Below are 16331 nucleotides of genomic sequence, written 5' to 3' on the forward strand. Positions count from 1 at the left end.
CTTCAAAAAGTCTTTATAGGCTATAATAAGCCGCTATAAGATTCTGAAAAATAGAAGTGTCATGGAAAGAAAATTTATTTACCTTGGCCGGGTAAGGTATGGCATTATTATAGATAATAAACCGCTTGTATTTTTTGAAGGAACGATGCGAAAGGTTTCAAAGGATATGATCTCAAAAGCAGTAATACTTAGCTTTTAAAATTTTGCTGATGTCGGCCGAAATCTCCCAAATCGACCACACCTACTGTAAATATCAAATGATTACCGTAACTATGCAACGTCAATATTGCTTGTAGAGTATTCCTACAGCTATTTCTTTAGCGAGGAAATTTTTGAGAAACATATTTTGAACTCGACTCATTTATAACCTTACCATGATTGAAACGAGATGGAAAAATCACGAAAGAGATTGCTCTCTTATTTTGTTTGTTCTGTCCGGGATATTTTTTTATACTTGGATATCTCTTTTAAATTTCGATCTCAGCGATGATAATCAGAAAATAAATAATGTAAGTTTTCTCTTGAAAACTGAAAATCGAAGCTAATCTATCTGAATTTTAAGAGAAACAATAGTTTTTTGAATGATTTAAAAGCTGTATTGATGCAAATCTTTGATTTTATATTATCTTTGTTGAAGGAAATAATTTTTACGAACTCTTCTACGAATTTTACTTCAACAACAATCGATGAACGTCCTTTACATCATGAACTTTTCAACAAGACAACCACCGACTCTGATGATGAAACAACGTTTCCAAAAACTTTTAGTCTTCAATAAACGAGTTCATTTACTGTGTCTATAAGTGTCATTAAACGATTCAGAACTATAAAATTCACACTTAAATAAATTTTCCTCCTTTTCTGTGGGGTACACCGACGAAAATTTCATTTACCGTCCAAATCCATGAAAACAAGCGCCTTATCATGATCAACAGACCTTGCGTTGTTGTATATAACTTGTAAAGATTACTAAAATGCACCTCATGGTGCAATAAAAACGCCTTAGTTTATAATACCTCCAGGTAAATAATGACAGGCTTGATCAGACTGAGTGCAGCAACGACTCCAAAGTGTCGTAAAGCAATCTAATCTAAACTTCCTCATGCTACGAAGAGGGGTCATCCGACATTTTCGTCCACCGCATATCTGAGAGACAGACAAATATCTTTGACGAAGGTTTTCTGGTGATGCATTTTTGGTGAAAATGTTTAACAAAATTTCAAGGAGAATAAAAGCGAAATCAGAGAAATGTTTCTACCACAAATTCTGGCTAGATTCACTCTTTTAATTTAGGGCTAGGGTTAACCTCTTTCGGTGAGGTCTACGAAAAATAGAACTAAAAGAACCTCCCCAAATAAAACTTTTCCTGGCATTTTACTTTGAACAAATAACTTTAAAAAAATAAAAATATTATTTTGCCTATAAATTTATTTATAATAATAATTATTTATATAAATTTATAAATCTATTTTGCTGATAATTGATGAGTGGCTTTAATGTGAGAATTAAAAACTAATCTTCCAATAAATATTAATGCATGCGCTCTCATTCTTATGGCCAATGTTAATGCTCTTTTTTCGCGCATTTGGCAGAATGGGAATCTGCCCATTCATCAGATGAAAATTAAAATGAGAGAGTACAAAACAGAATGAAAATAATCAGAACGAAACATGTTTAGCCGCTAGGAACGGGACTCAAAGTACTGTAAATAGAAAAGAAAGAACAGTTGTAAATCTATGCTTTTTACGATTCGAGTCCTCGGTTTAAGTATTTAACGGATCCCCACCGCCGCCAGAAAGTCCGACAAAGGAAGGGGAGTTATGCGTCCTGACCTTTGCCTGAGCGAGCAGGTGCGCCTGTTCGGACAGCTCTGACGAACAAAAAAGTCAGAGTGATTTGAGCGATTTTCGAGTACTTTTTTTTCTTGAAAAACGTAAATAGAAAATGACTCTCGATATGTCCCTAAAGCGGACTTTTTCAAGAAGATTCTCCAATATTGGCAAAAGTAAGTGTACTCTTCCTTGATTTCAGTCGCTTTTTCTCTGGGATACTCTTAAATTTAACTTCATAAATGCTCTGCTCCATGGCTCGGCAATTTGTTCCTAAAACCTGAGACAGGGTCAAAATCCTGAGTCAGGATTCCTGAGTCAGGTTTTCGACACAAAATGTAAAGCCATCCTTAAGCCAACCTTGAAAGTCTACTCTTTCTTTGCATGAAAATTTTCTTTATCAAAATTTCTTCAAATCATTTAATAAATCATCTGATTAAGAATTATGATCCCCATAAAACCACGGTGGTCCTAAATCGAAAGCAGTCTTTCACCCAAATTAATTAAACTCCCTTTATTTTCTTCTACTTCCTATTCTGAGCATGCTTTTTACGGCCCGTAAAAGGAATAAAATTACAACCCAACTTTTTTCTATCTTTTTCTGATGTCTTAAGCTGCTCACGCTTCATGTGATGATAAAAAATCTCTTTACGATGTATACTTTCCCGTTTCAAAGAAACAAGTAGTAAGAAATTGAAGAAAGAGAACTCAGAATTTACCCAAAATCAGTTATTTTTTAATTAACCAGGGCAATTCGTTGAATATTGGTTTTTTTGTCCGGAGAAGCCCTTCTCCCGACATGGCGAGCATTAAGGTGCCACTTGGGCAACCGATTGTCTCCGCAAAAAGAAAATGGAGATCCTACGACCTGCTTGACATGCCAGATAAAGAGAGGCCAATAGATCTGATGCGGAATAAGATTAAAAAGAGCTTCAGAAGGCTAAAAAGCTCGTCAAATTTGATCAAAAGCAGATATGGCAGTGAGGACCTCCTTGACCAGGGTGGAAAACATCCTGTCCTTGACGAAAAAGGATTCAATTTTAATGGTAAATTATAATTTTTTTGAATTCATAAACTTAAAAGCGTGGGTTGCTTTACTCGCGCATAGCTTTGTCAATAATTAATGAATTAAATCTTTTCCCACTTTTTTATCAAAATAATCTTCGTACGGCGCTTGTGGCCCCCCTTCCCCTGGGAACCTAGCCTGGTCCTGGTGTCATCTCTTGTTCATTTTTGAGCCTAGCGTTGATATAAATAACTAAAGTGCCATGCCTCTGCATCTATCATTCTTTCCGTCTCTTCTCTCTCATTTTTTGTTCTACATTTTCCTCGGCGCAAAATGGGGCGAGAATTCCTCCATTTCGCCGGGCACAAAATTAAAATATAAAAATTGGTCTTTTTGACTCCTGCAAAAGAGAGAGATCGGCTGAAAGAGGGCAGAGCTATTTCATGGGATGGAACATCAAAAATATCACTAGAAAGGGGCGCGGACTTATAAGAGGTATTTCAATGCTGACTTTTATTATTTTTTGATTTTCTTGGCGAGTTTGATGGATTTAAAGCTGATGAGCTATAAACACCTAGCCTTATGAGACTTTTAATTTTATGAGCTAAGATAAATTTGATGCGGTTTTTGGCTCAAATCAAAAGCCGCTCAAGAACGTAGTATGATCTCAAAATTCGGCCACCTATAGCCGAATTATTCGTCAATATTTTCAAGAATTCTGAATGAAAAATTCGGCCAAATTGACCGAATTATTGGGCGGATTCTACAAAGTATTTTGGTGAAAAATTCGGCCAGTGAAATTCTCCGTGGACAGTCATTTTTCTTTTTTGAGGGCTTTCGCAATCGCTATGAATGCTTGTTATCAATTCTGATAATTTGAATTTTTAGGACAGTAACTGGGCTTTTCATTACCACAAGAATTCAGGTCGACCTCGTTCTAATAACAACTGGTCTGCACGGTAAGAGCAATTTGCAGCTCCCCAGGACTTTTTTGATAAGAAAATTAAGACCGTAGTATTTGCTAAAATAAAGGTTAGGGTTAGGGGGCACCTGCAAAAATGACAGAACAAATTACCCGAGGGGGATAGGCTAGGGTTAGTTAGGGTTACTGAAAGTAATCCTAAGTAACCCTAGACTAGACCCCGGCATCTTAGGACCGAAGGGGCGGAGCCCCGAGGTTAGGAACCATTAGATTAGATACTTATATACTGATAAAATGGAGACTCTTAATAAACGAGTGGCTTTATAGGGGCGCGGCCTTTAATCTTTGGGGCCGAATTTTTCATCCAAAAAATCTTTCAATTTTGGTCGAAAAATTCGGCCACTCTGGCCGAATTATTCATTCAAAATATGAGTATATGAAAATTCGGCATTTGGCCGAATTTTGAGATCATACTACCCTCAAGAATGGCGCATTTTTATATTAAAAAATACCTCTTTTTAGTGAGGGAAAGGGATCTCTTTTAGATGATTTTTACACGAAAAATAATCTTGCCGGAGTTAACCCCTTATCTGTTCAATAATTTTTAGTAGGTTTAACTGGTCAAGAAACATTTCAAATTCGATCTAAAAGGGCCTTATCTTCTGGCATGCTCGAAAAGACAGACAGGTTCTGAACTTGTTTTGACAAGAAAATCAAGCACGATGGATTGAATCAGGAGGGATTATTCCTTGAGCCAATAAGCATCGTTTATGAGTGATTAAGAGTTTCGATCTCCAACGAAATCCGCCTCATCCAAAGCTGACATTGACTCCGGTTTCGACGAGACACAATCGGCAGGGACCTTCACGCAAATTCAGATTCAGATCAAGGAGACAAATTTGCCAGGTACAAATTTACCGCAAATCGCGGCAGATTCTCGCCAAAATGACCATGCTGAAAAATAAATGGCCGGCCAGATCCGTCGGTTTCTGACATCCCCTCTTTCAGATGGCGTCAAGGTCACGTGGAACGTCGCTGGCGTTTCTTCTGGTCTCCGAGAACTCGAGGAAACCGTCATTCTCGATGGAATATTCGATTCGAATTCGCTGGCAAAATGCACATTCATAAAAAATGTGGAACACGTAAGTGACAAATTTTCGCCGCCAGCTTTAGGATAAATTATTCAGGATGAACAAGCTCATGTAAGTGTAGAAGCCTTTTTTCACAAGACTCACAAATTTAATCTCCTAAAGTTAACCCTACGCCGCCAAATGTGCCATATATGGCACAAGGGCTTTCCAAAGCCCATTTTTCTCTCCGTCATCATTTCGGGTTCTTCCATTTTTACTCATTTTCGGGCAATAGTCTGGGCTTGGGTTTGGGTTCATTTTTGAGCTCGGGTTCTGGTTCGAATTCGGATCTTGGTTAAGGTTCGGGTTCGGCCATTATATGGGGCCTAGGACGACGGAAAAGATGATGTGCCATATATGGCACATTTGGCGGCGGGGGGTGAAATTTTAGTTTGGCGGCGTAAGGTTAATTACTGGTGGCATTTCCCAATATTATTGAGGAAAGTCTAGTCAAACCACAATATGATATTGTCAATATTTATGGTTTTATGGATCCAAAACTGTCAATAAAATTACTCAGATTTTGCTCAATTTTCGCTAAAAGAATTTTCTTGCAGTCGGAATGAAAACAATATTCAGCCAATCAAAGTCCTGTGTAGGCCCTGAAAGCCAATTAAAATGTGTTAATATTCAAAATTAACTTCTTATTTCCGTTATGATTCCGAATCATTGATTCGCTAAATATTTGTAAAATAAAAAAAGTTTAATAAAAACCAATTGACTTCGGGAGGTAACTTCAAATGCATCGTAGAAAATAACCTAATTTACCCCTCCCAAAACCTAACCCCCGAATCCATTTTCAGCCAACTATCGAGCACGAGCAATTACTTGGCGAATACCTCTCCGGCTCCTCAACTATCGAGTTGGAAGGTCATTTCTTCACGGTGGTCGTGAACCCGACAAAGCAATCATTGGCGACCGCGCTGATTGTGGCTAATGCCGAGGCAATGGTGCTTTCCAGTCCAAGAACACGCTCAATAATGAATCGAGAAAAGACAGAAACTCGCTTGTTTTGAATTTAAATTATCGAAAAGGAATATCCGATAATATATTCAATGAGCGGCGAATTCAATTATTAAAAGTATCAAAATCAACCCACTTTTTATCTCTCAAAGAAAGAAAGCAATGTTGAGCGTTTTTAGCTCTCCATCTCCAGAGAGAGATGATTCTACGGTATCTCCGGTGAAATCGGCATCAGAAATCCTTTCACAAACAGATTGCCCGGAGTACTTCCAGCTCGACATAATGCTTTCACGAGGAGAGAACTTAAAAGGTAAGCAACAGATTTACCGATGGGTTCAACTTTTGATTTTTCTGAATAATTGAGAACAGGATGAATATATTTGGTTGCAGTGATAAAAATGAACTTTGAGAGAAGCAAACTAGGAGATCGAGGGTACATAATTGTATATTTTGCATAAAAGTTTGGTTGAGTATACTTTCAGTTTTGGTTAGCATCGAAGATTTAAAGTCCGTTCTCTTGAACAGTCTGGCGGATCCAATCTAGAGTCGCGTAGGTAGAAGTGTAGATCCCAGGAATATCTCGGAGACCGCACATGTAGCCTCTTGACACGACACCAATGAGATAGGGAATTGAGTCTCCGGCCTTCTGACAATTCAAGGGTCCGCCCGAATCGCCCTGGCAAGAGTCTTTGCCACCCCTGCCACCTGCGCAGATATCATCTTCTGCCAAATCTTCGTAAGTTTGACGGCACGTGGCATCACTTATAACCTTAATGTCTACTTCGCGCAACGCAGAACTCAATATACCCCCAACGGCTATGGTGCCCCAGCCGGCAACAGTACATGTCCGATCTACGAACGAATGCTTATCGATGTTTGGAAGACAAGCAGCTCGTACTTTATTGTCCGGATCTCTCGCGATGATGTCTTCATCAAACTTGATGAGACATACATCCAGATTTTTGCCGTCTACATAGCCAGGATGAAGAAACCAATCAGCAGCCCTGAGTTGGTACTCATTACTGTCCACAATGGAACCTTTTCTATCACCGAAGGTTGCTTTGATTATGTTCCTTCCGTCACAGCAATGAGCCGCACTCAAGACCCATCTATTGGCAATGACGCTTCCTCCGCAGGCCCAAAGAGGATTCGTATCGAAATATAGTCGGGCAATCCAAGGAAAGCTGTCATCATCGACTTTGACCCCACCCAGAATTTTCTCGTTCGGGTCCTGATTCACCGTAGAGACAGCATCCGGAAAGTTTTCAGCTTCGGAACACGTTGTTTTTGGCGGTGGTGGCGGTTTTGGAGGTTCCTGTGTCGGAGGTTCCTCGGTCAAGCAAGATCTCTTCCACCCTTTATCTCTCCAAATACCTTTGACACATTTCACCTTCCCTTTGACTTTCCCATCGTCGCATACAATCTGGAACTTTGCTCTTTTCTTGTTGATGATTTTGTCAAGAACGAGACTTCCACCTGGAATCTCGGTTTCCGCGGCGACTTCAACACAAATGTGTTCAGCGCTTTTCTCGTTCTTCCCATTTTGGTGTTTTTTAAAAGAAGCGGCAACTTGCGTTGCCAGAAAGAATCGTAGCAACTTCATTTTTTGTGCTCTCTCGAAAAACTATTTTTTTGAAGTGATGATAAAATGCTGTAGCTCGCGGTATAAATTATGCGGAGAGTTATTTTTGCTACAAGCAAAGACAAGGAAATAGACCCGAACTTATCCAATTAATTAACATAATTGAACATAAACTTTCAACTTCAACTTTGTAAATGAGAGTTAATTGAACAAGAACGAGTTTGCATTTATTGAGTTAAATGTCAAACGTAATCATATATGAATAACGTGACATATTTTTGAAGCGATGGATTCTAATGGATTCTCCGATCCCTACACGACTTTTCTCATCGGCCCGGAGTCGCTGTGCAAAAGCGAGATCAAGAAGCGAACTCTCAATCCGCTGTGGAATCAATTCTTTCAAGTCCGAATCACAGCCGAGCAGGTGGAAAAGCTCAGAATCGAAGTTAAAGACCGGGACACGTTTTCGAGCGACGATCTGATAGGCTGCAATGCAATGGACTTGCGGTAAAAAAGAAAGAAATGGAAATTGGCTCATTATTTTCAGGCGATTAAATATGGATGAAGAAAATACAATCAAAATGGGCCTAAGAGGAGGATACCAAGAGGATGAAGATGCGTCACTGGGGACGATCTATTTCACAATTAAGGTGACCTACTTCAAAATTTATGGTCTCTTGAAAGAATTGATTAGAAACTTTTCCTTCTAGCTTCGAAATTTCTGTGGTGATGCAGCATCATCAGGGTCCAAATCAAACGGAAAGACGAAGAAAAAGAAGATAACAGTAGCAAACGCGATCATTCAAATTCGAGATGTTTTCGATGTAAAACAATTCAACAAAGAGCTTCCAAGCATTCATCTCAAGGCGAAATTAGAAGGACAGAAATATGAAACAAAGACGAAGCGGAAATGCCTCAATCGTAAGTTGTAAAAATAGACTCAGGAAAGAATAGGTTTGTAGCTGTCTTCAACCGGGCTTGCTATTTCACGCTGATGCAGGAGCCGAATGTGATGCACAAGGATCATAGTCTGCAGATTGACATGTTTGATTCAAAAACCTTAACTGCTTCCGGGTAAAGAGCGCTAGAAATGACAGTCTTGTCGATTGATGAATCTATAGGACCATAAAACTGACATCATTGGCGCACGATACACTCCACAATACCTCCCTCGATCTCCGAAACGAAGCCGGAAAGCTCCGTGGTCGAGTCAACCTTGCCATAACCATTTCTGGAGTAGACGCCGCAGCGACCCACGAAATGGAGGAAAAGTTCAAACTAGCCTCGAGCGGGAAAATTTACAACTTGTCGAGAACGCTGAGCGATTTTACGGACATTGGAATTCTAAAGGTTGTTTTACATTCGGCGGCAAATCTAAAGGTGAGCCGGGCATAAACAGGGATAAGAACGGAAAAGGGCACATTACTAAAAGAAAAGTGTCGTTAAAATCAGAATAGACAAATTGTTTTAGGCTTTGGATGGCGCTTTCGGCTTTGGAACGTCCGATCCTTACTGCTACGTCGACCTTGGAAACCAACGCTTCCGTACTGCCACAATCGACAAAACAGTAAATCCAGAGTGGAATCGAACATTTTACTTCGAAATGGCCGACCTTTACGAGTGCCTGACACTGTCCATCTACGACGAGGATCAAAACGAAGATGACTTTCTTGGTCGATTATGTTTGCCCATCGCGGATATGATCAACGACAAAAAGATGGAATACAGACTCAAGACGAAGCGATTGGATAGTTTTACGCAGGGAACGCTGACTGTAACTTGCACGAGATATTACAATCCGATCAGGTACTCTTCCTTGATTTCACGATTCGAAAGGAAATTTTTCGAGGTCAAAGATAGTCGGTTTAACTCTCGAAAATTGGTCGAAAATCGGCCCAAACCAATTTATAGAAGTGCATTTTCGGATAACCAATAATATTGCTGTATTTGGCCTACCGACCAATCAAAACCCTGATCCATAAAATCACTTCAATATTTTGGCTCTACCCGAAAATCATTAATTATCATAAAATTTCAGAGGCAATGCTCGACTCTTCAAGCCAAAAGCCAAGACTTACTGGAACTGCGAGCCAAAATACAACATGGACTCGTTTTTTGCTAATGTCAAGTAAATATTCCCCAATGAAAGGTCCCCCTGTCATCATTCTTTCAGCCGTCTAAAAGCCTTCGAAATGCCTGACATCGCACCCTTATTAGCATTAATGCACGACGTGATCCACTGGAAAAACAAGCCGCTGTCCTTTCTCATTTGGATTGGCACGATGGCAGCTGTCCACAGCTTTGAGCCGTGGATGATCCCGGCGGCGCTGGTTGGAGTCCTCGTTGTTGGCAGAATTCAGCCCTCGCTCTTTGTCAAGAAAAAGGTGAATGAATTTTAGATCGAAAAAGAAAACGGCTTTGTTGTAGAAATTCATCCCCTATGAAAACACGTTTGTGAGTCTTTTTAATTTTAATGTCAAGCTTTACATTGAAGAAGTGAGTAAATCAAAATGGCCCAACTTGTGAGTCACAAGTTAGGGTTGCAAAAAACCTTTCAAAAATCAAAAACTGACAAATAAAAAATGGAATAACTTCATTTTTAAAAAACAAACGAAAACGATGATCTTTGGGTGTAGGGCGCCCAGGTTCACAATTGTGAACCCGGTTCACAATTTTGTGAACCCGGTTCACAATCTGTGTGAACCCTGTTCACAAATTTTTTAAAAGTACGAAATAAGGGATCTATATGCGCTCCGCGCCCGATTTCATAGAGAAACTCATTTTTGACGTTATAAGCTTTCTCTAAAACCGCGCCTTCAGTCTATTTGAGTCACTTTTTTGACCGAAATTGTGAACCAACCGATTGTGAACCTGGGCGCCCGCCACCCCCTTAATTGGGTTCAAAATTGCGCTAAGTAAAATGCTGAAAATAGGATTTATGCTGCTCAATTTTTATCTTAAAACTCGGACCCCGAAACTGTCAAATTCGCTTTTCCTAAAAATATTTCAGAACTCATCGAAAAAATCCTCGATAAGTGGCGAAAAAGACAAGAGTGGGAAGAAATCTGAAGATGCCATCAATCAAGTACACACCCTTTATTTTCCATCGTATCTATCTCTTTGTAGAACTTCATCAAAAAAACCCAGGAAATGATCAAATCGGTCGAGCGAAAAATCGACTTCATCGCTGGAATTCTCGAAAAGATTTTCCATACTTTTATCTGGATTCGCCCTGCTGCTACTTTTACGCTTGTTTTTGCGCTCATCATCAGTAAGAACCCTTCTTAGATTCAATAATCAAGCGTTCTAGTTACCATTGTACTTAAATACATCGGCTTCCGGGTGATTTTGATGCTCTGGCTGACGAAGAAACTGACAATCTACGGGATCAAGCCCAACTACCAAGACAACAACGAGATTCTGGACTTTCTCTCGCGCATTCCGACAATCCCTGACCTGTACAAATACAAAGCCGAAGTGTTCCTCCACGACGACTCGGACGAGGAAACCGACAACTCGCCACAGTAATTATAAAATTCTTTTTCAAAAATCTGTTTACTTGAAATTGTAGCAAAAAACTGGTGACCTCACTTTTTAAATAAAAAATGAAATCTCAAGTATGATGTTTTTTATTTTATTTATTTTTATAAAAAAATTAATTACAGAAAGTAAATATTAAATCTCACATAAATATAACAAGTTTCCCTTTCGTATTTGATGGTTTGTCGCCCTCCATCCGCCTTGCTTTCGATTTCTCGTCGATTCACTTCTTCTCCAGTCATCCAATTAATTTGCTGCGCTACGGCTCTGAATCTTCTGCCGCGTTCTGAAATAAAATTTTAAAAAATTGAAATTTTATCTTTTTACCTTTGTTCCAGATTGACAAGTAATAAAAATCATCTGATCCTTTTCCATTCCCTCCTTTGAATTGCAAGTGCCAGCCTCCTTCGGCGACCTCCCAATTATCCCCATGATAAAACTTCGCGGAGAGTTTCTCGAAATTCATTTTCGCTTTAAAAAATTAAAAACTCTCTTTCCTTGAGGTTGATTCGTTTTTCGCCGAGTGCCAGCAGTTTCAGCACGTTTCGCAATTCTTTTTCGAGCATGACATTTCTTTCTCCACCAGCAAAAGTCGCTTTATCTTGTCCATAAAACTCGCCCGCTCCACCCTTCGCGCCCAACTCCTTCCTCAGCTTCTCCAGTTCCTCGTTTCTCACATCAACTTTTTTTTCTTCTTTTTTATCTAATCTCTCAATTTCTCTTTTCTGATTTTCGAGTTCGCGGCGATTCTTTTCTTTTTCTTCTTTCAAAATCGACGCGTGTTTTTCAATTTCTCGTCGTGCAGATTTCGTTTCAGATTCGTTTTGCTAAAATTGATTAAATAGATGATTAAATAGATGATCACCATTTTCATGTCGTCAATGATATTCCTCGAGTATTTAAAATTTTGTTCCAGTTCTAAATTCAATTTCTTCATTTTCGCGACTGCCTGCCATTTTCCATTTTCTTGTTTCAGTTTTTCATTTTCCTCACAAAGTTTTTTAATAAAATAGTCAAAAAGCATCGCATAAGAGGAAACAGATACTAACTCGATTTAGCTGACCGATTTCTTTATTTTTTTGCTTCGCTTCGTCTCTAAGTCGATCTTCCATGATTTCGTTGAAAGTGTCAAGTCGACGCTGAAGTTGTGCGATTGTCCTGTCTTTCTGCTCAATCTCTTCCGTGAGTCGCTGAACCTTATCATTCTCATTTGGAAAGGGAGGGGGAACGATGTTGCTCGGTCGTTCGCCGTTTTCAATTCGCTGTAAGAAATCAACGAAGAGAGATTCAGCCCTGAGCTCGACCGCGTTCCTATGGCGTCGCTTGCGGTTAAGATAAGTGCATTTTTGAAGAAGATTTTCAAACTCTTCAAACTCGTTCGTTTCGCCGAAAATTTCAAAGAGCGACGTTCGATTTCCTGTTTGGATGTTTGTCACTAAAACAAGCTAATAATAATCCAGCTTTCTGAGAATAAACATACGAATCTCTCCGGTAAACGCTGTTCTTCCATCAACACGGCCGAAAGCATGCTCCAATGTCAATACTTCCTAAAAACCAAACTTCAAAAAAGTGGACTTTTACAATTTTCAAACCTGCAGAATTAAACCAAATCCCCAAACGTCCAGTCTTGGTGATATTTTTGCCTCTTCCTCGTGGTAAATTTCTATTGCAGTCAATTTATTAAAGCTTACTTGACTTGTTTACCTGGTGCAGCGTAAAGAGGAGTGCACTTTATGGGGCTGTCGCTCGACGTTGTCATGGTTTGTTGAATCGAGCGGACCGACTGGGTGCTGCCGAAATCACCCAGTTTGACCTTCGAAACGCATGTGTTTACGATTCCTGTGATATTTACTTACGGTTATAAAGTCAGACTGGACAAAGATATTTTCGGGCTTCAAATCAAGGTGAAGCTTCTTCCTCTCGTGGCAGTAGCTCAAACCAGAGATGATTTGAGCACCGATGAGAGTCGCCTCTTCCATCGTCGGCTTTCGGCCGGCATCTTTCATCTTCTGGATCCAGTCGGCAAGACTGCCTCCAGCGCAGTACTCCATGATAATGAAGCACATGGACCCAAACGCCCAATCTGGAGTTTGTCGATCCAGAAAGTCGATGAATCGGACCACGTTCGCGTGATCTAAACAATTCAACACAAAGAAATAAGAAATTAACTAACCGAGACTTTGAAGATTCGCTGCTTCTTGTCGCGCATTTTCCCACTGGTCTGCATCATGAAGATAGATTGCCTTGACCATAACGGTTTCTCGTGTTGCTGTATCCAAAGCCTCAGTTACTCCTTTGTTCGTACCAAAACGAGCCTTGTCGATGTTGGCGTATCGTCCGTCCTTCTTTTACCAAGTTACAGATTCGGGTTCAAGTAAAGTATACTTCTGATATTCTGTAACTCTTACAAAGAAACCGTCATTTAAACAATTCGCAAAGCTTTAACTGTATCTCTTATTGAAAAAACTCGGAAAGAAAAGATAGATTCTCGGAGTGAGATGAAATTGTTTCTCCTGCTGCATAAAGTACGTGCAAATATCAGATTGTTTAATGGTTCCGAAAATTGTTGCAGTATAAGGATTCTGAATTTCAAAGGTCGAAATAACGTAACGTTATTTAAAAGTTAGATTCAGAGCTTTCTTCATTTACATTTGTATTTAATGTATATTTTATGTATGTAGGTATTTTTGTTTTCGAAAAGTTTCGTCTTGTGTGAACTCTGGCATATGTTTTCGAACTTGGCTAATAAATCGTAAAACAGCAACTCAAAACTCAGAAAATGAGAATTCTGACATGTCTAGCAGCAGAGGCACTGGCCAGAGAATTCCGTGGGGTCTGGATTACCACCGTCTCCAACATTGACTGGCCTAAGCAGCGCGGTCTCTCGCCCGAAGTCGCTCAGGCTCAGCTCATTGCCCAGTTAGATCTGGCGCAAGAGAACAACTTCAACGTCGTCGTCTTTCAAATTCGGCCCCAAGCTGATGCCTTTTATCGTTCAGAATTGGAGCCTTGGAGCTACTGGCTTACGAACAAGGAAAGTCCTCAAAATGTAAACTAGGAAACCTGCAAGAACGAAAAGACACAGAAAATGCATATTAAGTCAGAGTAAAACATGCATTCTTTTGAGATGGGTTGAAAGTTGCGACTGTATTTTCAGATAAAGTTTAAGGAAAGCTCTCTTTAGAGGTTTGATTGAGGTTGTCAACGGTTTACCGTTTGAAAGCTGCGACTGTATCTTTTCCTCAGTCCATTGTGAGCCATTCTGTTTTTTTTCTGAATAAATCCGTTAAAATGATACGAAAAATAATCGCTTACCGAAAAATTCTCAGGGTCGGACTCTGAAAGTCAATCTGACTGAAGCTCGTTAGCTTGCGAGGCCTGAAGTAGACAACAAATCTAGAGAAAATTTGCTAAAAAGTTCTTTTTCCTGCAACTAGATTTATTGATAGCGCCCTCTTTCTAGAGAATTTTCAAAGTCTTAAAATTGTTTTTTCACGGCTTTTTTGCCATTCTCCCATTTTTTGAGACTTGAAAACAGCAAGGCGTCGACCCCGGATGGGACCCGCTAGAATTCGCCATTACTGAAGCACATCGACGAGGTCTGGAGCTGCATGGCTGGCTCAATCCTTACCGAGCGAATGCTGCTGAATCGCAAAAGGACAATCTTGACCCTCTCAGTCCAGTTCATCAATATCCCGACTACGCTTACGAAATCGGCAAGTACATCTGGCTCGACCCTGGAGCAGACGAAATCAAGGCCCACACAAAAGCTGTGATCAGCGACATTCTCAACCGATATGACGTTGATGGACTCCACTACGACGACTATTTCTACCCCTACCCTTCATATAACAACTACCAAGGCTTTCCCGACGATGCTACGTATGCCAAATACGTCAATGCCGGCGGAGCGATGAGCAGAGAAGATTGGCGAAGAGAGAATGTCAACGAACTCATTCGGGACACCTACGAGCTCGTGAAGAACCATAACAGCTATGTGAACTTCGGAGTCGCTCCTTTTGGAATTTGGCGGCCGGGAAACCCGCCTGGAATCGTCGGAATGGACGCCTACAAAGATCTTTACTGCGACTCAAAGAAATGGCTGAACGAAGGCTGGTTGGATTACCTCGCTCCTCAGCTGTACTGGCCGATTGATTCGAGTGGACAGCCGTTTGAAGATCTTTACGACTGGTGGAATGAACAGAATTACGAAAAGAAACATGTGATGACGGGGCTCTATGCTTCGGGAGTGATGGAACATGTCAAGGACTGGCCGGCGCAAGAGATTGTTGATCAAATCGAACTCATGAGAAACAAACAGGTCGGATTTCGCGTTCAAAACCGGCAATATTTTAATTAAAATTCTAGCTCTCAACTGGAGTCGGAGAAATTCATTTCTCAATGCAGGCTTTTGAGAAAAACACCAAGGGTCTCACAGGAACTCGTTCTCTTCCTTGATTTCATCGCCAAAAAAAGATCGTGTGGCCTTTATTTCATCTTATTTGAACGAGTAAAAGATCTGCTCAAATCAACAGTCTACGCCAACAAATCGAATGTTCCCGCTCTTCCGTGGCGATTCAGCGGCTATCCTCCGATTCCTTCGGAACCACAGTTGAGAATCAACGACTGGACAATCGAAATCGAGCCGGGCTGGGATCATCGAAGCTACGGCCTTTACGAAAACGATCTGCTAGTGGATGTCATTGGAAACGCCGGCGAAGGAACGATCGTTTATAAAGTTCCAAAGGAGCTTCAGAACAAGAACTTGTGCTTCAAATCGATGAACAAGGATCGCCTTGAATCGGGCTGCACGAAAGTCTGCCACTTGGGCATCGTTGTCAACGATTTTTGGACTTGCGGGTGAATCAGAATTCAAGCTTTCTTGTCTAACTGAAATTTAGTGACTTGAAATGCAACTTCGACTTGAACAACGCTCGAGTTTGCATGGACGGAATCGACGACGAGTACCTCTGCCACGCTGTTGGATGCCTTCATTGCCCGGCGAATCAGTACGGATACAGATGTCTTTGGGAAAATCAGTGAAAACAGCGACTCTCTGACTGATTTCTTATAAGTTCAAAAATTGAATAAAAACGAATTTTTTAATCCCGAATTCAGGTCTAGCCTCTCGTATGAGCAGCAACGCTTACCTTACAGTACGCTACAAACACTGGCAATTATCGAATTCAAGAAATTCTTCTCGAAAAATGACCGCCGCTGATTGGCCGCCGCTATGAAGAAAAGCGTGGGAACGAACCACTACGACTTAAAAATGAGAAAATTAAATTGAAGGACTTTTTATTTAAATTTTAAAATGTGACGTTATCATCTTGATATATGGTATCGTAGAAAAACCCAG

The 16331-nt window shown here is 40.3% G+C and overlaps 5 protein-coding genes and 1 long non-coding RNA gene across 7 annotated transcripts; 3 read left to right on the top strand and 3 right to left on the bottom strand.

The window, feature by feature from the left end:
• The first annotated feature begins 4534 nt into the window (after positions 1–4534).
• On the top strand, positions 4535–5857 carry LOC145695696 (uncharacterized). The gene is made up of 3 exons (XR_014133770.1): positions 4535–4663; positions 4766–4899; positions 5691–5857. It is a non-coding gene; the product is annotated as an uncharacterized LOC145695696 (long non-coding RNA).
• Positions 5858–6033: 176 nt separating this feature from the next.
• On the top strand, positions 6034–11002 carry LOC145695680 (multiple C2 and transmembrane domain-containing protein 1-like). 2 transcript variants are annotated; one of them, XM_081772681.1, is made up of 13 exons: positions 6034–6160; positions 7717–7939; positions 7980–8082; positions 8143–8353; positions 8395–8506; positions 8554–8812; positions 8904–9238; positions 9471–9560; positions 9606–9816; positions 9860–9928; positions 10443–10517; positions 10559–10703; positions 10743–11002. In XM_081772681.1, the coding sequence occupies exons 1-13, from the start codon at positions 6133–6135 to the stop codon at positions 10958–10960; spliced, it is 2079 nt and encodes a 692-aa protein (XP_081628807.1). In that variant the 5' UTR covers positions 6034–6132; the 3' UTR covers positions 10961–11002. The 2 variants fall into 2 exon arrangements, with proteins under 2 accessions (XP_081628807.1, XP_081628808.1); XM_081772682.1 differs by lacking the exon at positions 9860–9928 and having other exon boundaries at positions 10743–11001.
• LOC145700643 (venom protease-like) lies at positions 6353–7661 on the bottom strand (the record flags this gene model as incomplete). Its single annotated transcript, XM_081777958.1, has 2 exons — positions 6353–7373; positions 7591–7661. Coding segments are annotated over 2 exons (1092 nt in total), but the record flags the coding sequence as incomplete, so codon positions are not given.
• An 89-nt stretch (positions 11003–11091) lies between the features above and the next one.
• On the bottom strand, positions 11092–11642 carry LOC145711748 (uncharacterized). The gene is made up of 2 exons (XM_081789438.1): positions 11300–11642; positions 11092–11258 (listed from the first exon to the last, which is right to left on the bottom strand). Exons 1-2 carry the CDS (start codon positions 11436–11438, stop codon positions 11092–11094), a joined length of 306 nt encoding a protein of 101 aa, XP_081645564.1. The 5' UTR covers positions 11439–11642.
• A 916-nt stretch (positions 11643–12558) lies between these two features.
• Positions 12559–13394, bottom strand: LOC145711749 (uncharacterized). Its single transcript, XM_081789439.1, has 5 exons — positions 13389–13394; positions 13146–13317; positions 12829–13106; positions 12677–12785; positions 12559–12635 (listed from the first exon to the last, which is right to left on the bottom strand). The coding sequence occupies exons 1-5, from the start codon at positions 13392–13394 to the stop codon at positions 12559–12561; spliced, it is 642 nt and encodes a 213-aa protein (XP_081645565.1).
• Positions 13395–13751: 357 nt separating this feature from the next.
• LOC145711750 (glycosyl hydrolase YngK-like) lies at positions 13752–16062 on the top strand. The gene is made up of 5 exons (XM_081789440.1): positions 13752–14010; positions 14515–15293; positions 15341–15416; positions 15484–15832; positions 15874–16062. The coding sequence occupies exons 1-5, from the start codon at positions 13752–13754 to the stop codon at positions 16013–16015; spliced, it is 1605 nt and encodes a 534-aa protein (XP_081645566.1). The 3' UTR covers positions 16016–16062.
• The last annotated feature ends 269 nt before the right edge of the window (positions 16063–16331 follow it).

Source organism: Oikopleura dioica, chromosome 1 (assembly GCF_907165135.1).
Source record: "Oikopleura dioica chromosome 1, OKI2018_I68_1.0, whole genome shotgun sequence".
NCBI lineage: Eukaryota > Metazoa > Chordata > Appendicularia > Copelata > Oikopleuridae > Oikopleura > Oikopleura dioica.